Source organism: Ischnura elegans, chromosome 12 (genome assembly GCF_921293095.1).
Source record: "Ischnura elegans chromosome 12, ioIscEleg1.1, whole genome shotgun sequence".
Classification (NCBI taxonomy): domain Eukaryota; kingdom Metazoa; phylum Arthropoda; class Insecta; order Odonata; family Coenagrionidae; genus Ischnura; species Ischnura elegans.
Genome location: NC_060257.1, coordinates 90,432,311 through 90,454,471, shown reverse-complemented (window position 1 = coordinate 90,454,471; position 22,161 = coordinate 90,432,311). Strand labels below are relative to the sequence as shown.

At 38.4% G+C, this 22,161-nt stretch overlaps 1 protein-coding gene across 1 annotated transcript in view; it reads right to left on the bottom strand.

The window, feature by feature from the left end:
• The window catches only part of LOC124169403 (queuine tRNA-ribosyltransferase catalytic subunit), a 30,248-nt gene extending 8,886 nt beyond the window's left edge, over window positions 1-21,362 (bottom strand). Inside the window, exons 1-7 of the mRNA XM_046548001.1 lie at window positions 20,999-21,362; window positions 20,819-20,908; window positions 20,584-20,737; window positions 20,330-20,462; window positions 20,088-20,249; window positions 19,465-19,663; window positions 6,572-6,766 (exon numbers count right to left, since the gene is read on the bottom strand). Coding sequence (XP_046403957.1) covers window positions 6,572-6,766; window positions 19,465-19,663; window positions 20,088-20,249; window positions 20,330-20,462; window positions 20,584-20,737; window positions 20,819-20,908; window positions 20,999-21,139 — 1,074 coding nt within the window. The 5' untranslated portion in view covers window positions 21,140-21,362. The remainder of the gene's footprint in view (window positions 1-6,571; window positions 6,767-19,464; window positions 19,664-20,087; window positions 20,250-20,329; window positions 20,463-20,583; window positions 20,738-20,818; window positions 20,909-20,998) is intronic.
• Between the last annotated feature and the right edge of the window lie 799 nt (window positions 21,363-22,161).

Here is a 22,161-nt window from a genome sequence, read left to right as displayed (position 1 = left end):
TTTAACGGAAAATATTTTATTTAAATTGTTTATAGAATATAATAAATTGATTCTTTCTTATTTAACGGAAAATATTTTATGAAAATTGTTTATAGAACATAATAAATCGAAAAACAATTTCATACACCGTATTAGCACAAATCTAAGACGAACACGACTCTAAGACTACCCTCCTTTTTTGGAACTCCACTAGGGGAAAATATTTTTTCCTAATAACGATACGATTATAAAATGAATGCAGAAAAACAATCAATGCTTTATTTTTTTGCTACGTTGCCTATGTCCCAAGAAACGCAGGATTTTGGCGACTAATTAAGATATTCATTAAAGGTTTCAAACAATATTTTAGATAATAACAGGAATAGTAGCACTTTATCACGACACATAGGATATATTGTTGATTCGACCCATATCTCTTTCAAAATTCTGAAGGAAAATGCCACCTCACTAAAAAAAATGTTTGCTCTCCACTCGGCATTTACACTGCTATTACGGATTTCAGTCTGGTGTAAAAATTCTTATCCATCAAACACCATTTTCAGTACACTTATTCACGAGAGCAATGTTCATGTTGTGCCTAAAACAACCGCATTCGCCGGCACAGTAACTGGTTGTGAGATGGATGACGAAGGCCAAAAATAGTCTATTGCTTGAATTGTTCCTGTCGAATGAATATATTTTTAATATAATTGAGGTAGTGTGTAAAGCGTGAACAATGTTGCGTTAATCCTCAGTGGCACGCCCACCTGGATCTTCACCTCCATATTTCTACTTGTTTTCTCCAGGTAGCTCACTCTACCCTCACCCCTAATGTCATGTGCTAGCAGACAACCCAAGGTGCCTGCAATATTCACGCGCATCTAGCCCGGATTCTTTTCTTCGTGTTCAATTATTTTCAGTCCATCTCTTGAAGTTCTCAAAAGTTTCTTCGGAGGGGCCAAGGTCCGAAGACGAATAAAATTAAACTAGTGAAAATGAAAACTGACTTTATTAAACCCACATGGAAATCACTCGGTGGTTCGAAGTCCAGCCACCCTGGAAAGTAGGGAACCACTCATACGAGGTGAAGTTCGGAACTGATGCTATCGCATACGGGGGTACGCAGAGCATACTGCAGAGGGCGAAGCGTGACCATATGACAGCGCCATGAAATTTTTTACCCTGAAGATACCCATTCTTTTCTAACTATCGTAGCGCCAGATGAGCAGATGAATTCGGATTGTTAGTAGGGAGAAACAAAAATCCTGAGAAGATATCCCTTCGTCAGTAACTCTGACAAGTGAGACTTATAGTATAGCTCGTAAATTAATAACTGATAACAACCTGATACCATGTTTTTGGAACATAATGCCGAATTAACTGCCGAGAAGCTCAGCTATGAGGATATCGCGTTTCGCCAAAAATCAACATCGTATTTTTCCATCTATTTCCTTGCTTTAAATACGTCGCGTTTGGTCTCATTTTTTTTAATTACGTACAAATGACTAATATTTAAATCTAATAAAAGCATAATAGCAATTGCTGAATATCATTGCTAGATACCTTTTGGGCTAATAGGTGACTCATGCAGTAGTTGACCTCCAGGAACTGGGAACTTTGAAGGAGTTAGGCTGAAAATGGTCAGTGGGTGAGAAGAGGGTGGAGCGCGAAACACGTTTCTATTGTTCTCGCGTAACTCGATATTTTTTCGAAGCTACCCACATAGCATGTTAGCTTATGTCAAGCTTGATTTTTCCTTGCCATGTCAAGGTTGAATTTTTCAAGCCTCTTTCCAGCCTATGTCGAGTTGCCAAACTTGATTTTCCCTTGTCGTGTCAAGGTTGAAATATTTTCTGGTCAGAAAGCTCAGTCACTCACAAAACTCACTTACAACTCACCACTCATATATAACACTAACTCACTCACCTGTGGCTAGCAAGAGCACACAGTGTTATACCACCTTTTATTACCAGCTTGCATTACTATGTGGGAAGGTGTCATACCCTTGATTCAGGCTTGTTTTTTCAAGCTTGCAACAACCTTGACTGGTGGAGACTAGTTAGCTTGATTCAAGCTTGAATCAAGCTAACAGGCTTGTTTTTTCCAGGTTGCTGCAAGCTTGCAGCCTTGATCAGTCAAGCTTGAATCAAGCTTGATTCCAGCTTACATTGCTATCTGGGTAAGGTCTTCGTAATACAATCCCTGCGTGAGCTGGGACCTTTTTTTATTTTGAAGACGAGGAAAGCGTCAGAAGGGGGGAGGCGAATGCTGAATGGAGGGGGATAACGGATCTTGGGAAATGCGCTAATGTTACTTTCCCACGGCACTGAGCTTCTCCCAATGGTATTTCCATGTCTTGGGGAAGATTCCAACTATGTGCTTGTCGTTATTAGTCATAAATGACACATTGTATTTATTTCGTCTCATTTTCGTCAAACGATGGATGCGGGAAAATTATGCGTCGGAACCGCAATCTTCAAACGATCAATGCGAGAAACGATACTTCGGGGAACGATAGATGCGGGAAAAAATTGCATTTAAGGAACTTTATTTGGGACCAGAAACGGCGAACGATCAATGCGGGAACAATAGATCGAGGTTCCACCGTATAACTTTTCTTTTGAAAGCGGCAGTGTAATGACTTCTTTTCTCTGCTATCGTAATACCCTGAAACCAAAACTGAATCGATCTCTCTAATCAGAGGCAAATCATGTTCCCTTCATACTGCTGCTCTGGGAGAAGTGGAACGACTTTGTAGCAGTTTATATCGCGACGGCAATGAGGCTTTAACGTTACAATCCTAGGCGGATCTAGGGAGGGGCACGGGGGCACATACCCCCCAGACACTTAAAAAATATGCAAGATTTTGAATACGGTCACATTATCATTGCGCTCGTCTTGTATCATGAGGTATCCTTGTGCCCCCCCAGAACAAAATCCTGGATACTGCTTTGCTTGTGCTCCCCCCCTCCCCAGAAAGAAATCCTGGATCCACCTCTGGTTAAAATTTAGGTAAATTGTAATTAATAACACAAAAATTTTGAAAGTTGATCAAGCTCTAACTTGAATGGAGCCGAACCCAGGGTAAAGCAGGCGATCTCGCAGACACGGCGGAAGTGCACCCGGCGATTGATTGGCACGCACGCTTTACCTGCTGCCTAAAATGGCAATAGTTTTTCACTTAAACACAAAACTAAATAAGCTAAATTATTCTCCAGGTATTTTTGACGTCGATTTTTCTTTGTATTGCTATAAATATTAGGTGGCAAACTCAGGTATCTATAATTTTTTCCGACGAAAATTATGCAACCGGATTGACGTCGAGAATTTTGCATTCGATTTTAAGACGAACCCTCTTTTATGCAGGAGTTAGGAGGAAAAAAAAACTTGTGTTATATAGGTGCAAATAGGTAAATTATAATTCACTTGGTTTGAAATATATAAAGAAATAATAAATACCTGCTGACACATGTTATTTTCACATTCACTTTACTTTATCACTCGTCAGATATTTCCACACAAACTTTCCGGCTGCGACGTAAAACTGGCAAGTCCCAGGTCGACGCATGCGAAAATCGTGTAATGCTGTGTTGCCATAAGCGGAAATCTTCTTTCGTTTTCAGGCCGAAACGCGCGAGAATTAGTAACGTCGCGCCGAAAGCTCGCTGTCGCCCGGTTCAAACGCAGGGAGCGTAGTGTGGTAGTGTCCACAGCGCATAGTGCCATGTCTACACTACAGACTTAACTTAAGTGACTTCACTTAAATATAATCTTAAATGTGGTGCGGTAGTTACACTTGAGCTTTAAGTCGACTTCAGCACCGTGATTGTCTACATTGGGAAACAGTTATGTTGACAGATGAAGGTCTAGGAGAGCAATTACTGATTCTTGGATCCAAAGTGACTATTATTTGAAATAAACTTCCAAACTCCGTGAATTAACCATTTTGGATTTAGAAGGTTAAAAGGAAAGACCGATTTCAGTTCCTGAGGGAACACTATATGGCGAGAGGTGATGGAGGCAGAGGAATTTAGAATTACTAAGCGTGACTTCGTGGAATGACATATTCATTACGTAAACAAAAACACTTATTGCTAGTCAAATTTCCCTGCTATATTAAAACCATTGATGTTAAATTTCAACCATTAATTCCTCCCACGTCCAATGAAATCGCCACATCTTATTTCCCTCGGCATCCCTAGGACTAAAATTAAAGTCCTATGCAATAGTTTCAATAACTGTGTGGGAAGTTACTGAGTGCATTCGTTTACGTTATTTTCGATTATGACACCATGGAAAATAAACTGTTTTACCGGATTCTCTGCCGTCGTCTCATTGTCAGTCTTAAAATTCCTTAAAACGTTTCTAAGTTTTATAAATTGAGTTTCACCGTGAGCAACAGGCATAGCAATTAGTTTTCACCGAAATAAAACCAACAATAATATGAGAAACACCACAAAATAAATTCGTCGAATTAATAACCCCAACACTAGAAATTAACTAACGAAATAGAACGCTCAATAACCACATCATAGAATACAGCACAACTTGGAACATAATCAACGGGATGATTCAGAATGAGATGGGTATTACGCAATTTAAGTTGGGTTCTAAGATGACTTAAGTGGAGGTGCACTTAAATGAAGCTGGTGACACCTACACTACCAACTTAAATACAGAGCCAACTTAAGTAGTCACTTAAGTTACTAGTGTAGACCCGGCATAGCAGGTTGTCAAGGTTAGCGGTCTTCCAATCACAGGATTGAGGGTGTTGAATACAAGTTCAAATTTTTCAACACAAATGCCATCTACATTTAGTTTCGAAAGTGGTCGCTGCAGCCAGTGGGAAGGCTAATTGGGTGGAAGGGGGACTAAGCAGTGACCGAGGGAGGGGAAACCAAGCCAGTCGAGGAACTTAAACAAGCTGATGAGAATTGGGGGAGAGAAAAGGCCTGCGCTGGGGAAAGATGTTTTTTTTTCTTCAGGCAACATTTGTTCCCACACTTTTCTGACCCATGCGACGATGCTCGCCACAATGAATAGAAGTGCGCTCGCTACGAATAAAGTTGAAAATTTCTGGGAAGGTATTATTATCAAGATTGAGAGATTTTTCAGGTTTTAGGATAAAAATTCACGGCTTTTTCCAGGTTTTTTCACGGTAGACGAAATTCACGGCTAATTCACGGTTTTAAGGTTTTCACGGTTGAGTGGGAACCCTGATTGATAATACTTGCAACATGTATTTACTTTAGTGCGATAAAACATTTAAAATCGTATTTAAAAGTATCATTTCCAGATTAAGACGGTTAATGTTAGCTGCATTACTATTTTCATTAGTTTTTTTCCAGAAAGTGATTACGTCTGAACGGGTTTTTGCTGCAGTAATGACAAAGAGCAAAGAAATATCGGAAATGTGTGTTGCGGGAAGGTATCACAAGTTTGACAGGATACTTAGAAAACTTTAATTTCAAATTTTTAAGAAATGAAGAGTTACTTCAGGAAAAAAAGGAGTGGAAACATGTACCCAGCATCGTAACTCATAAGATCGCTCCGTTAAAATAATAAAAAAATTCAAATTTTTGCCAAAATGTCAGCCACAGAGCTAAAAATCGGTCAACACGGAATGTGTTCAGCAGCATTACTGTTCAACCATAAGCCTCTTCCAATTAGAGCAACCAGCCTGTCTAGGTTCAAGACTGGGATTCGATTTCCGACTTGACATGCATCCATTGTATTCTATCAAAAGATTTTAGTCGTGACACACATGATATTGCATTTCAAAATGTCCATCTAAATCTGTGCACTTTGCTTTTCGTACATAAGTAAACTTGTTCTTTTCTTTGATGAGACATCTGTATAGCACAAATACTTAAGACCAGAGAATCAGGACACCATCTCCACCACCAGGACACCTCTGAGGGTTACAATGCACCTGGCACGGGAACCAAGTCAGAGACTTACATGCGTGCGCTTTCGGGGAGGGGTTTGGATGGGAGGTAACAAGGAAAGAGGCGCTGCCACCATAGGAGCCCGTCGACGCCTCTGTGGTGGGGATAGGGTTGGAAGGGAGGGACGGGGAATACCATCGCCGCTATAGAAGCGGAAAGGGCCCACTATATAACAAAACCTGGCACCAGCCAAGACTTAAGACCAGTCACCTTATTATTATTCTTATGATTCATCAATCATTTTTAAACATTGTTGGATAAGCTGGTAAAATAAAAACTTAAATTGAAGAGCCATCTTAAAAATTGCCATCTTTTCAATTTTCCCACATGCTGTTACATATGCCAGAAACTAAATAAGAGAGTAGGTGGCTTAAAACAGGTAAGCAAGAAGTAAATTTAAAAAATCCCTGGTAAAATATAAAGTCCCACAAATGTTGTGAGGGCAAAGGTGAAGTAGCAACCACACGGACAAGGAAGTAGGTACAGTAGGTAGTACATATGTATATGGGATGTGTGAGCTGACAATGAGCATAAATTCACCAGTACATCCTAGTTCTGAGAATTTTCCTTCTTAAAATACAATACATTGTGATTCATAGTTACCAAGGGTCTGTGGACATGTATATATGTACGTATAATCTTACCTGAAATGCTAAGTTGTGAACAGAGAGAAGATGACAGGCGACAGTCTCACTGCCAACAATGGTGTGGAGGAAGGCTCTCGTGTGGCGAGAGCAAGTGCTGCACCCACATTCCTCATCGATTGGTGAGAAGTCGCACTCATACTCCTTCTTCTTCAGGTTCAACTGCCCCGACGGGATGAGGGCACAGCCAAATCTCTATTCAAAGCCAAAAAGTGATATTGCACATTAGCCACAATTAGTACTGCACAAGCACACTGTCGGCCATTTTTGTCCCCTCCCACTCCCACACTTGTGAACAAAGTGAGCATTTGCAGATCTCAACTTCATGCCCACTCGCTAACATAAGATTTTTCAATTTTGCTCTTTATGAAATAGACCAAATACAAAATACTATTTTTAAATTGCTTCTTTAGAAATGTCATGATCACCATAAAAAAGATGAATACACCAACGGATGGAGTTCGCCATGAAAAAATATCTGACTTAGCCGGGATTCAAACCCAGATCTCCCGATTGCCGGTCAGGTGTGTTTGCCAGTTACACGACCAAGCCATTTTCTCAGAGCGAACTCCGGGATGTGTTTTACCGAACAAGATGTTGACGTCACATGTCCACACTGCGGCACATGTGGCGAGGGTCGTGCTTACTAAGCCACTGTCGGGGTGAAAAACCCTTATTTTGTCGCTGGTCTGCGACGACGAATTTCAGAGCACTGCAGGAACAAGCGACTTTGTACACAGTCACGCGCACAGGTTTAAAGTTAAATACACCAACGGATAAAGTTCGCCATGAAAAAATTTATTTCTTCTTGGCTATTCTGCTTTGAAGGATGCTGTAAGAGCAGTTTAGAAAGAAGGAAAAGAATTTTCAATACTTTCACTAATTATTACCCTGAAAAATGATTTTCCCCATTTTGCAGAAAATTGTGTTAAAACCCTGTGGCAAATGTAGATGCAGAAAGAGGTTTTTCCATAAATGGAATTATTCTGACTAATAAAAGAACCACTTTCCTACCAAAAAATGTAGACCTAATTAGGGATGGTCAGATCGGATACCTTGGATCCAAATATCTGTGGATATTGCCCTTCACCGGATACTTTGGACCCAAGTTCACTGAATAAATAGGATCTGAATCCAAAATTTATTCACTCGGGTTATGCGACAGAACTTCATCCGTGGAAAATTTTTAGGCAAAATATGATAGGCACATAGGGTGACCCTTCCCAAGAGACTGAACAACCATCCGAGGAATCTCAGTGCTGTAAGATAATATCCACGTCAAAAGTAAGAATGCACGTAGCAGATGTCAAAAAACCACACCGGTTACCCATCAGCACATGCCTCTGATGTTTTTTTTCCCTTTCTGTGACCATGAATCATCATCTTCAAAGGGAAATATTAAGTTACACTAGTACGATGGAGATGCATCCTACCAGCTTCAATTATCCTTTTCTAGAGGAAAAATTCTAGGTGAGTGACTTGATTAGCCCGAAGGTACTGCTATTGGTAATTGTATGACATACTCAAAATTAAAAAAAAAAGAATGAGACCAAATGCCGTGCATTTCTGAGAGTATTTGCGTTTTTTAAGCTCTAATTGATTGACAAAAAGATTTCTAGCTACAACAAGACTATCCCATTATTCAGCACTGTCCAAACTTCTTAATTATCAAAGAAATGCGTAACATAAGCACCCTCAAACCAAAAGAGACAGACTGGAAACACCAATTGCATGCATCACATAACTCGCCTGGCTTCGCTTTGAAGGTAACAATGTCACAAAGTACATAGCAAGATGTGACATATTCATCCTTGACTTCCTCATTCATAGCCTTGCTACTTGAAAGATGGAGGGAGTGCGCTCCTTCCCCTCCACCTCTCCTTTACGCACTTCTGCTGCCCACCCCATTCTTTCGCTGAGCAGTCGTTTGTTTGCTCCCGCAACTTTTCGCATGTGATATCATTGCTGTTCATAACATTGTTAATAGTGCTGCAGATTGCAAAATTTCAATTTAATTTAACAAATACACTGATAAAAATGTTGTTCATTGTGTAGACACATTTTTATTGAGATCTCCACTTTGCAGTTTGATTAGAAATCGTGAGCATTAACATTTGCTCAGCTCTGTCGGCTGCGCATGAGTAAAGCTTACTGGCATAGTTGAGCATAAGCAAATGCTCAATTATCAAGCATTCAGTATGAATAAAGTGGAGCAAATGCTTCAGATGGTGAGCAAATTCTCAGAAATGTATGTAAGTCTATCGGTCTGGATGCATCAAGGAAGTTTTTCATGATTAAGGGGATTATTTGTTGTGTATGGCTATATAACGGCATCAAATCTGTTTTTATCAGCCTGATTTTTAAGCGTGAACAACTGTGATTTTGGTAGAAATCCACGAAAATGCAAGAGGTGCTCTTTTGCTCGAGAAACGCATTCAAACTTTCTGAAATGTTATCAGCAGCAATCCATCTGTCAGATGGGACGTTAAGCCTTGGCCCCCTTGGCGCCTTTTGCTAGCAGTAGGCTAATGTCAATGCCAGGTTTCTCTCTTGCCAAGTGACTACGGATGCACATATTGGAATTTATTAACTATGTATGTAAAAAAAAATGTTTGAGGCGGAAAATTAATAAAAAAACATAAACAACTGTAAGTAATTCTGTTCTCATTACAACATACTTTTATGATAACGCTGTATTATGAAGGATAATATTATCGAGCCCATATATGTCTGTCTGTCCTCCGTCCATCCTCCATTAATATTTCCCAGAAAACAGACGGGAACAAGATCCATAAATAAACTAATTCAAGGGAGATAGATACTTGTGTATTAGCGTCACACACATTAGTAACATCAGGACTAAAATTTATATGAATAGGTACATAGAAAGCTTAACAGAAGTTTACAGTGGGATGCTACTTAGGGTAGAAAATTTCTCTCAGCATTGTGGATGCCATAGATTGGTGTATGAAGGAGCTTCGCCACATGCAGCGTGGGCCACAATTCTATTAGTCGATGTTCATTTCTTTCATCAGTTGGTCCTCAAAATCATTTTTCTGAAATTCTTTAGATTGAAAAAATTGCAAAGGAAATCCATAATGGTCTTGTTCCCCAAAATTTAGTATTTGTCGACATTTTCGTTACTTCTGTATTTTTTTAGATAAATATATGCATAGTTTTCTACCACATGAACATAATTTATGCAACTATCACACACGCCTTCCAATTTCGATTTACTAGTACATGCTCCTTTACGAAGATCTCACTTTAAAAATTCTTTAGTAAATACATATTTTAGAAAAACTATGGAAGTGGGATCGGTGGATCTTAAAATTTTCCTCCACAACATATTGGAATAATTAAACTAACTTGAAATAATTTAAGTTTTCATATAACCGAACCAGCGATTTCTCCCATATGAGAACCATCTGCATATGTATCACTTTAGCAGCCTAGGCTTCATCTCCTCCAATACAACCTTCATTTTTTAAACCAGACTTCCGTAAACCATGGCCCGTGCATGTCCCTCGAAGCCAAGTCGAAGTGGCCCGCAAAATAATTACAACCAATTAATTTTACTTAATAAAGAGTGCTCAGTCAGATTATGAACTCCTAAAATTAAGTACACTAATACTTTACTAATAAAAATGCCTTGAGAAGGCTGTTACTTGCACCCCATATTGCCATACCGACTTTAGCCAGCAGCCTGTGCGCTGAGTTTTTTTCCGACCCCTACTTTCTATGAAAAGATGGAAAACCTGCTGCACATTATATGCTACAGGGTCACCATAATCTTGCACACAGCAAAATATTTACCATGCTCACTCCAAGTAATTTTAATGTGTATGTAATAAATATAAATTAAAATAACCTTCAAGCACCTACCTTCATGGAGTTGAGAAACTACAAATTTGCTACTTAGTGAAATATGAATAGTGCGGTTTCCTGCACCAGACATTAGAATATTAACATTGAATCGACTGAAAAACAGGAATACTCCAGTGCAACGTGTACGTTTTTGTGACAAAATTATCAAGTTTCGTTTTAATCTTAATATAGCAGACTATTTAGCCAACTCATTTGCTATTTTGCATGGCATAGTTTTCTTCAAACGAGCATTAATGCATAAGATTGTACTAATAGCAATGAGAAATTAACGTGAGTGACCAATGCGTGTGCCGCATCAAATGACCTATTGTAGCATTAAAATTGGAAAGAGGAGAAAAATAACTCCAATGCTCACCAAAAATAACTAAAACTACCATATAAGCGTGTGTAAGAGGCGCACCCCTATTTTGAGCATCGAAGCTATGAAGAAAAAAATTTTGCAGCATTTTTTTATACTATCGCACGGTGTTGCAGACGTACGCCTGGAATTTCGACAGTTATCGAACTTTCCTCTTTTGATACTAATTGAAAGAGGAAATTTTGATAACTGTGATTTCGATAATAGCGGCATAAGAGGAAGTAGAAAGAGTTCCGATCCTCTCTTCGCATACGCCGTTGCTCTACGATGCTTGTTCTATTCACGAACAATTTTGTTAAAATGCTCTCGCAGGAGTATTGCAATAGAATTGCAGCCGTGGAAAATTTTAAGGCAAAACACGACAGGCACATAGCATGAACCTTCCCAAGAGCTTGGACAACAATCGGGGCAATCTCAGCGCCATAGGATAATAAACACGTCGTAGATTTAATGGAGCCACACTCGGCCCTCCATCAGCCAATGCCTCTGCCATTTTTTTCCTTTCCGAAACCCCACAGGAAAATAGGAAAATATCAAGGGAAGAATGGAAACGTGTTTCATCCCTACCCCGTCTCACCAACTGACCTCGATCGATCTGCCAGTTTCTGGAGGCCAAATGCTAGGTGAGTCATCTACTGAGCCCGAAGATATCTCGATAGCTTTCAATAGTTGTATGACACGCACGAGGTTCAAAAAAAGAAAGAGATCTAACGCGACGCATATCTGACAGAATTTAAGTTTTTTAAGCTCTAATTGTTTGACACAAAGATTTATAGTTACAACAAGGCTACTAATATTCAAAATAGTCCAAACAGCACAATTTCGGAAGAAACAAGCGTAGCATAAGCACATTCAAACAAGGCGAGACGGACTTGGAAGTTCAGGCAACGCAAACTGCGTATGTCATATTGCTGCGCCTTCGTCCCTTCGCTTTGAAGTCAACGACGTCACATGCAAGATCGGACGTGTTCGTCCATTGCTCCTTCCCTCATAGCCTCGTTGCTTGAAATACAGAGGTGAGGAAGCTCACTCCTTCCCCTCGACCTCTCCTTCAGTGCTCTTCACTTATAAGCATTTCCGATTTCTTCTGTCCACCATTTAGTCCAACAATGAACACACTCGTTTGAATTTTTTAAAGCGCAGGTTTTAACACCAATATAATTCTCAGTTGCAATAATGCTCATATTAGCGTCTGAAGATGATTTTTGGAAACTCAGGTCCTCAGCGTAATAGAAATTACTCGGCAAGACAGATATTGACTATTAACCAGGTATGTCCTTCAAAACTACACGTTTCTCTACCTTAGCGATTACTATATGCAGTATAAATGCCGCAGGATGCCCACTCGTGGCAGTAAATTTAGCGTGCCCTCCGGAGCGAAAAACCCCGCGCGATCTTCCATGTTCACCTCTAGGGTACCGACAAGAAAAGCAAACAGGAGCATTTTAAAAATACGTCACTACGGGAGAAACTCCCCTGCCTGCCGCTTGTTTTTGACCGAGGATTACAGATGACTGACTCACGCTGAAAACCAAGGCCACTCAGTTCCCCATGGATTTGCGACCAGTGTAGGGGAGGGGGGGAAGATAAGAAGTTTGTGTAAGAGGCGCACCCCCATTTTGACTGCAATTTCTGGGAAAAAAGGTGCGCCTCTTACACGCGCTTATACGGTACTTCTTTGAAAATCCTGAATTTATCTCTTGACTCTGAAACTCATGAAACTCTGCTAATTTACACCACCCATCTAAATCTTCGATCGATTCAAAACCACTACATTAAAATACATATCCAAGTTACCACAAAAATATACGCAAATAACAGTGGACTAATTTAGTTGAATCTTGAGTCCAACCCATTATTAAAAACCTGTGTAATGATAGAAATGCTATTCTTCAGTATGCATAGAGGAAATAAGTTTGTTAAAAGTACTGTTTGTAAAAGAGGCAGTTGTAGCAAAGAAGGGAAAGTCGGTCTTTAGTTAGCCGCTGTGTGCAAAATGTTGAGCAAAAAGTATTTAAACAGAAGCATTTGCTCTGGAGTATAAAGTAGAGATTATGCATGCCGAATGGAGCATTGAATGCTTATACTCTAACCTTTTGCTCAAAGCAAAAGCTTATGCTCATGAGCATTTGCTCAACTTATCTGTCCCAGTGTGCCCGTGTTGGAGGTAAACTTCGTGGCCCCCTGGGTCGCACCCTTGTTGAAAGATGATTTTAACAATTGACTCCCATGCAAATCAAGGTAACACATTAACAACACGTGTCATTGTTATAGCTCTTACATTAACCCTAGGAAGACTGAAAAAAAATTGTCGCGTAGTAGCCTGACTGGGTCCAATGGACCCTTAAACTTTTTTCCACAATATTACCAGTTTATGATGAATTTAGGCTGAGTTAACTAATGGTTTTCATCTTATTTACTTCTTTAACGTAATTCTTCACGTCCTTATTGCTATTGAATTATTTTTTTGGAAGCTAATACTGCAGCAAAGTATAATATTATTCCTTCTACCAGAAATATCACTCCACCTTTCCCATTTTTATGAATGTTTATTAGCACAATTACATTAATACAAATTAGAAAATCAATTTATTTCAATGGTAAATATAATACGTAACAAATTTAATGAAACTAAAGCGTGATGCATTTACAAATGTTATTAAAAACTGATATGCTACTACAAGCACTGTTTGCATAAAATTTCTGAATGCTTTTGGCATATATTTTGTGCACATCGTGAAGAGGATATTCGTGTCTTTCTATCCGTTTTGTAGTTGCAATTACGACACTTAATTTCCTAGGTTGCTAAGGTTGCCAAGGAGTGTGTCACATTTTCTTTTTCATGATGTTAATTCTTCCGATAGTTGATTTTTCTTGGATTCTATGAGATTCATGAGATACCACTTTGTTAGGTAACCCTGTAGGCTGTATGGCATTTATAGACGTGAGATCGGGTAGAATTCCTCGTTTATTTTACCTCTTGATCTCTACAATCACTAAACCTTTGGAAAGTAGTAGACGGCTTACTTTCACATATTATGTTTCTGGCTGATTAGTCCCTCAAAAATACCTGTAACTAATCTTTTCTCTTGATTGACCTATCGGCTTTTATTAGAGTCTCTACCTGTGTATAGTTGGATATTCCACTTGTATGAATCACTACTACCACTTTCAGTCAAAATTTTAATTTAATTCAAAATTTTAATTCCATACTTTCCTGGTTTCGATGAAACAAACTGTCTACAGCACGGTACAGTGCCCACGGACATCAATAACTGTTCGTCAACTGTCATGCAGGATTGTGGCACGAATGCATATTTCCAATATTCATTGCGCTAGTCAAATATCTCTCTAATTGTCTGCAACTTACTTTGCCTTTGCTTGTCCTCATTTCTGCCGCATTATCAAATCGAGTAACCCGCAGTAATGTTTTGACTCTATCCCTCCTTATAATACTGTTGAATATTGGTTGCCCGTCTAGTTTACTCCAAAGTTGTGAAAAATTTTCATTTTTGACTTGTAAAAACGATAAATATTAGCAATCTCAGAACCTCATTTATTACAGAGTCATTGTTTTCATTCTACAAAGCTTGAAAAACTATATGCCTTTCAATGGTGGTCCATTTTCTAACAACATCAAAGATGTTAGGACGCAAAATTAGCAAAAGAGCAGAAGACAGAATAAAAATTCCGCACGGCGTACAGGATATGACGCAAAAATATTATGCCTTCGCATTCTTCCCTTTTTAGTGGCATGAGGTTTTTTTTACCACTCTTTCAGATTGCGTGAAATAAAAATTGTCTCCCGATAGGAATTCCCCATTTTCGTATTTCTATGATCTTCTCAGCAAGTTGAAGAAAAATCGCCCAAGGTTCAGTTCTCCTCCATCCTCATTCAACATTTTAGGCTTCATCTCCACCGGAGTCACAACAACCCTCCTCCTGTCAGCGCAGTATGTTTAGTTGCTGAACACGTCCTTCTGCAATCTTTAGATGAATCTACTCCAAATGTGTGTCACTATTAGCAAGCCTGTGAATAAAGTGACAATGAAATTTATCTATTTTTCATTCCAAACTTGACTTAGATATAGATGGAAGATACTATTGCTCATGATACTCCTTAGTTGTGTATTGAGGTAAATAATAGCAAAGCACTGTTTCGTATTATGTTTCTGATATCATCAACCAATTCAAAGAGCTCAATATTTTACTAGAACAACTAATTTTTATAATGATTATAAAAAATGCTATTTTTATTATTACCTCAAAAATATCTTGATAGTTTTTTTGACTGTTATATCCAAAGGGTGACTCCTATTTCTTAGCTCCTCAACTACACAGTAAATCAATAGTCACTCTTAGAATTCAGTCACATCAATACCTCACTACAAAAATTTGGTACCACCAAGCATCCTGTAAAGATAGGAATAATGAAATTGCTGTATATCATAGTAGATGAAAATCAATACACCACTTCATCTAAATAATCCATTTGAGGAGTAAAGGATTTGGTAAATGAGGTAAATACTGAAGTAGTGCATTAGAATGAAAGAATATAATCATTTATGTAACCCATAAAGATTTGCACTTATCATGTACGGCATCAAAATGTAATGATGGAATTCAAATTCTTCAATTTCTTCAGTTAGGTAGTTGGAATAACAGCATATGTCGGCAGGCAGAAAGACCACTCCAGCTTGCGAACGTAACTTCTGACTGACCACCACGAAATCACCTCAGACGTTAGATGAACGGTCTCACAAGTAAAACTGATAGATTATGGGACTGAATGTAGATAATTCACACTGTGTATGCGTCAAACCAGAGAAAGTTGCAAATACTACCCATTACAAAACGATGTGGGTACATGTTTCTGACCGTACCTCTCTAAATGTGACGTTGGAAGAGCACATGAAAGGCTTCAAGCCAATTCATAAAAATTGCCCACTAATTGGTAATTAGTATCGCCTACAACTTTGTTTATAACTCCATACACATTGAATCTCACAAAAATACAAAGTCAATAAGAAAATTGCTGATAAGTTGAAATAAATTATCCATAGCATTGAAAATAGTCGACTGGGTCCAATGGACCCAGTCCGTCTACTATGTAACTTTGTAGTATACTATAAAATGTAATGAGCCTATTCTCGTTATTTCTTGCTATGTTATAGAGGACATACATTTAGGAAAAGTCACGGCATCAAAATCAGTTTCGTGCATTTTTGATATAATTATAAACTTTTTAAACTACCAACTGGGTCCATTGGACCCAGTCCGTCGTTCTAGGGTTAACAGAAAATATGTATTATAACTTATGTTTTGGTATATCTCTTGTTAAGTTTCAACGCACAGAGTAGTCTGCAGGGTTCAGTAACAACCATATTGTTCTTTCGGGGTAATGCCGACATCCTATGATGGGGAAATATCGACAGGGCGTCGGTATTTCCCCATTTATTCAATAATTTTGCATGAGACTGTTAAGGCCTTATTGTTTATTTTAAATGACCTTCAGATGGCGAGATCGAGGTAACGGACCACGGAGGGGGGGAAATGGAATGAGGAGACCCCTAAAAAGGCGTTTGAGTTGGTTCAAAGTGGAAGATCTATTAAAAGTATGGCGGCTGAATTAGATATTCCCAGAATCACCCTTCATGACCGTCTGAAATCCAACTCTGTCGCCAAACCAGCCTTGGGAGAAAATCTTACCTTACACTCGACCAGGAAACCGTATTATCTAATCATATGAAACAGTTATCAAACCAGTTCTATGGCATAACTTTGACTGATTTAAAGCGATTAGGGTATAAACTTCCTGAAAAGCTAAATGTTGAGCATAATTTCAATAGAGAGACCAAAATGGCTGGCGAGGTCTGGGCTAGTGGGTTTTCAAGTCCTGGTGGTCGTTTTTAAAGATCAGGCAAGTATTTTATCATTATGAAATAAAAGAAGCTATCGCTGAAATATCACGCAAATTTTTTCCTTCTGAAAGAGTGGGTACTTCTTACCTTCTAACATTCATTTGTTTATCCGTGCTCTTCAATATGCCTAATAATTACGTGAATAAAACAATCGGCCCTCTAATTATTTTTTACCACTGTCGGGATTACCCCAAAGGCCTGTGGAAATTACCCCAGAGACCGGGGAAATACCGACATCTGGTAACAGTCACAGAAAACACTTCTTTTACTTCATAAATGACATTAGTTTGTTAACGTAACATATCATACAGATGTAGAAAATTCGAACTAATTTGCAAGTAGTTCAATGAACATTGAAACTAAATTAGTAAAAGACATAGAGTTAATAATGTCTTAAGGTGTCGGAATTGCCCCAGTCTACCCTATATACTGTCCCCCCTAATTTAGAGGCTTCAGTTTTGGGGAAAATTTAAAAAATGCATTTAAATATAGTTTCCCCTTTACTTTTACTACGGGCATTTTTGGAAAAAAAGGGGGGACTACATTCAGATAAATATGGTATGTGTATAACAAATGGTTTGTTCACTGCTTTTTTCCCCACCTATTCCGGATAATACAGCTTGAAAAATTAAGGGGCCCACATTTTGGATAGGCCGCTTACTTCCAATGTCCACGCCAAAAGTATAGAGAATTTTGACACTGCAGTCATTGGCTAGTCTTCTGTATATTATAAAAATCATCTTTCTAATGGTATTGCAATAGTAGGCAATTATGTACCACGCTCATTTTCAGGTTATTTATCCGGTAATATCAACAATTTAACAATACAAGCATTACAACTGAACACTCAAGAGCAACAAAATAGCTGCTGAATTTGTTTTCCTCTAATTTTATGACCAAATTGTGACCTTGCTATACTTGTCCAAGTTTGTCACATTCTTTAATACATAACACATACTTTAATCATGAGCCTCACATTCCTTGCTCATTATGCTTTGCTAAAGTGCATAACTTCCGTCTTGTTATAATTAATCCTCATGCCATATTCCTAGCAACACATGTCAAACACACCCACAAAAACCTGCAACCGACTGGCTTATTAACATCTGATCATCCGTGAACCTCAGTGAATTCAGAGGCACCATTTCGCATCCAATTTTACTTTGGCCTCAAACTCATCTCACGCCCCTCTTACCAGTCCCTCAGCATACACCACAAAAAGCAACAGTCAGAGAGGACAGCCTTGCCTTCACTGCCTGCCCATCAATGCTTGCCCGCCCGGATTATCCATCTGCTAACGTTCATAGCCTTTATTTAAGTATATCATGAGAAAACAGAGTTTTGCATGTTTTATCTTTAATCCACTCCATTCATTCACACGACCCTATAAGCACAAGCATACAAATAAATTCATAGGATACAAAAGAAAGTGAAAGGAACACATAGAGGAAAAGGACGAGGATAACAGAGCTGTGGGAGATGGAAAAAATCAGAAATCAGTGGGTAAAAATGCGGCCTAATGGGACTCCATACCCATAAATGGGAGGTTCTGATCCAGAACCTTTGGGTTGACGGCCGGGTGCTCTACCAGTTGCGCGACCATGACGCTTAGATTTACTTTAATCCAAATGCACAGAGTCTAAGAAGCATATAGCCAACATTGAAGAACAGCGGAGGGTGACGTTGTTGGTAAGGTAAACTAAACTCCGAGTTGTGCAAGGTTTGCATGGGATACACCAATCAAAAACCACACCATTCGAAAAGAATCTAATGGATATCAGTCTGCACCTGTGGCTTCAGTATGAGTGATGACACAATCACATATTACTTGCCTTCACAAGAGCTCTAAGTTAATCTTTTCTGAGTGTTGCCACTGGCATGACACTCAGGAATCCCCCATGACTGCCTCTTGAGTAACTTAATTTGCAATGCAACAGTGCGATTGTGCTGTGCCCGGAGTACGATTTCTGTCATTGCAAACGATTTGATGCATCTTACCAATTAAGGACAATTTCAAGTATTTGATCACATCTCTATACGCCCTGCGACACGCAGCCTTGGATGCATAGTTTTTGGAAACGAGCATCAACAATTGTTTTGCAATGTTTCATTTGTAAATCGCAGGCAAACTGCAAGTTAAAGCAAACAAAGTTCTGATCCACAAGTGAAATTGCATTAACATGATAGAAAAGCAACAATTAAAGATGATTTTATGTAATTTCGGTGCTTTACTCTTTATTTTCAGATATATCCAGCACCTGTCATAACAAGTGATTTTCTTCACGTGATCACGAGCACTTGTTTAACCATACTTCCACTATAGCTGTTGTTATTTATTCACATTTTTTGGAAAAATGTTTAATAAAAATGGAATAAAAACTATTTAAAAATTAAATTTTATAATTTGTGAAAAAATGTTTACAGCACTATATTATTTTAGGAAGATAATTAATGAAATTTCCACATTTTGAACTTCAGAGGGATAAAGAAAGCCCCATAGCATAAGTCTTTATGACCTTAATGACTCAAAGAGCACTTTTTCAGCCATTGCTTTTCATGAAACAAATTAGGAACATTAATTGAAGAACTGGATGCAGATCAACTATTTTAAAGTATTATTTTTTTCATACCCCTTTTCCACAAAGTATCACCTGACTTGATACCACAGATAATTTAAATGGATTTTTGGCCCAAATCCATAAAATTATATATTTAGTCATACTCACAGCTGTCCGAGTGGGGAAGACACAATCAAACATATCAATCCCAAGGGCGCAGCAGACGACTAGATCAACAGCAAATCCAACACCCATTAAGTAACGAGGCTTTTCCTTTGGAAGGAGTGGCTCACGGACAACATTTCCATCCTTAGTCTTTGTGCACAAGAACACCATATTCCAGAAATCCTCTTTGCACTCCCCTCCACTGTCAAAGTGAAGAGAATTCCATAATCAAAATAGATGTAAAGAATATCTCAGAAAATTAGCAATACCACCAATAAATATCTGGTATATGATTTTTTTAAAGCATGACAAAATATCATGTGATAGAGAGAAATAGGTGCCAATATATAAGGCCAAGGAGTGACACAAAGCAATATTTATGCTCTCCAAAAATGTAATTAACATTTTTGTAGTTGTAATACTTACATTCATCCTTTACCCAATGAATGAGAATATTAAGCTTAAACAACAATTCATTAACTTTTTTATTGTAAACTTTTAATTCATACCTAAAATAGTAATTTTTTGATATAATTTGCTATGATATAGTATAGCATCAATCAATAGTGACCATTGATATCAGCATATCATAGTTAGATAAGCATTTTAACAATAGAGATAGTGACCTCAGTCCACCAACAGCGTAGCCATTAACGTCTCTTGCTGTCTGCTTTCGAGCACTCATAGCTCGTAAATCTGGGTCCAATCCACCTTGCACAATTGGGAAAATATTTTGTCTTTCTGGGAAGGCATGGGCTTCCAGGCAACGATCAAGCCATCTAGTTGTCCTAAAAAGAAAATATTTTAGTCAAATCTCAATGCAGATTTCCTTCAGATCCATTTAATTATAAAAATAAAGAGTAGTTACCTATGCATGGCTTCTTCAACTCTGGGACCTGTCGTTGTCGTCTTGACTACGTCATCCAACTGCATAATGATATCAGCACCAATAGCATTTTGAATCTCTATAGAATGCTCTGGAGTAAGCATACACTCGGAACCTGAGGAATTGCAAAATTCACAACATTTACCTAAACTACTTGAGGATAAAAATTCGTTATACAAAGGCATTATGGGCATTGTGTCATTGAAACGAGCTTTTCACAATAAAACGAAACTCACCATTATATGGCGAGTTGAATTTCACACCCTCTTCGGTGATTTCCGCCAATTTCAAGAGTGAAACCATTTGAAACCCGCCGGAATCGGTCAGTAGTGCCCTCTTCCAATTCATGAATTTGTGCAAACCTCCGGCCTTCTTCAATATTTCAGGGCCCTAAAAGAATACAGCGCGTTATGAATATCAGTGCTAATCATCCATTGTACTGCGGGAGAGTTTTGGGGTAAAGGGGATTACCGGTCTCGTCCCAAGATGGTAGGTATTTCCCAAAATTATTTGACAATTGAGCTTCTCTAACTGCTCCGGCAGTAATCCTTTCATTGATCCCTGCACATCGGTAAAAACGAAGACAGTTATTCATTGCATGCGAGACACTAAGTTATAGAGGCAAAAGTAAACAAATAACGTTTGTATTACCTGTGTCCCCACTGGCATGAAAACAGGTGTTTCCACATCAAAGTGAGGTAGCTTCATTATTCCAGTTCTAGCGTTGGAAGTTGTACATTCAGCGAGAATCTGGAAATTCAACGCCGATTTTACACATCCCTTCGCAGTCATTTCTATGCAGCACAATTTCTATTCTCATGAACGTCTAATATCTGATTCGCTGAATGTCACCTACACATGACTTTAAATTTTTAAGGCTTCTTTCCTAAAGCACGAGTGGGAGGTTAAAACGAAACGGCTGTTTGATAAAAACAATTATAAAGTATTTTCAACTACACCGCTCTTTCCACTTTGAACAACACACGTGCGGAAATAAACAAATGAATAGGCCTATAGTGATGCCACCTACGTAATATATGAAGAAGGAAAGTGCGCGAAATTTATAGTATGATCGAAATATTTAAGATTTATTTTCGTTTTGATTACATCGTGATATTGGTGTTTTTTGGGTTGAGGTAAGCAAGAATAAAATTAAAATGTTTTAAGTCCCAGTTTCAGTTTAAAACACGTACAAAATTTATGTTAAACGGGAGCATTGTCCAGTTTCTTGAGACGTAGATTCGAACGAGAGACAAAAGTTGGTTTAACGTTATTTCCGAAATAATTATTTAATATTTACATTTTACTACAAATAATTTTTAATTTCAATTATTTATATTATTTGCACTTATTTATTTATTTTTCGCGAGCCTCTGTTCTCGTATTAATCCAGAAGTGCTGAATGTAATTTCTCACCCTAGGTGAAAATGAACTGTTCGCTTAACTGTTCGTAAGCTGTGCACGTACTGTGCAAACGGTTCACAAATTTTCTGGGCCGTTCATGAAGTGTTTGGGAATTGTACACATGCTCTAACCTGGTAACCACGAACGGCCCATGAACGGAACGCCTTGTGCACAGCTCCTGCACAGTTGGACATGAACGCTTCCTGTACGCTTCATGAACATATATTTTAGTTCTGCAAATCTCCTCCACAATTACTAAATGAAATAATTTATCCATGATTCACTATTTTACATAATTGATCATAAGGAAAACAACCATCATTGTGTTCATAATTTTCTATGCAAAATTATGATCAGATATTGACTTAAAACTTGAAAAATTTCCTGGGCCGTTCATGAGGTGTTTGGGA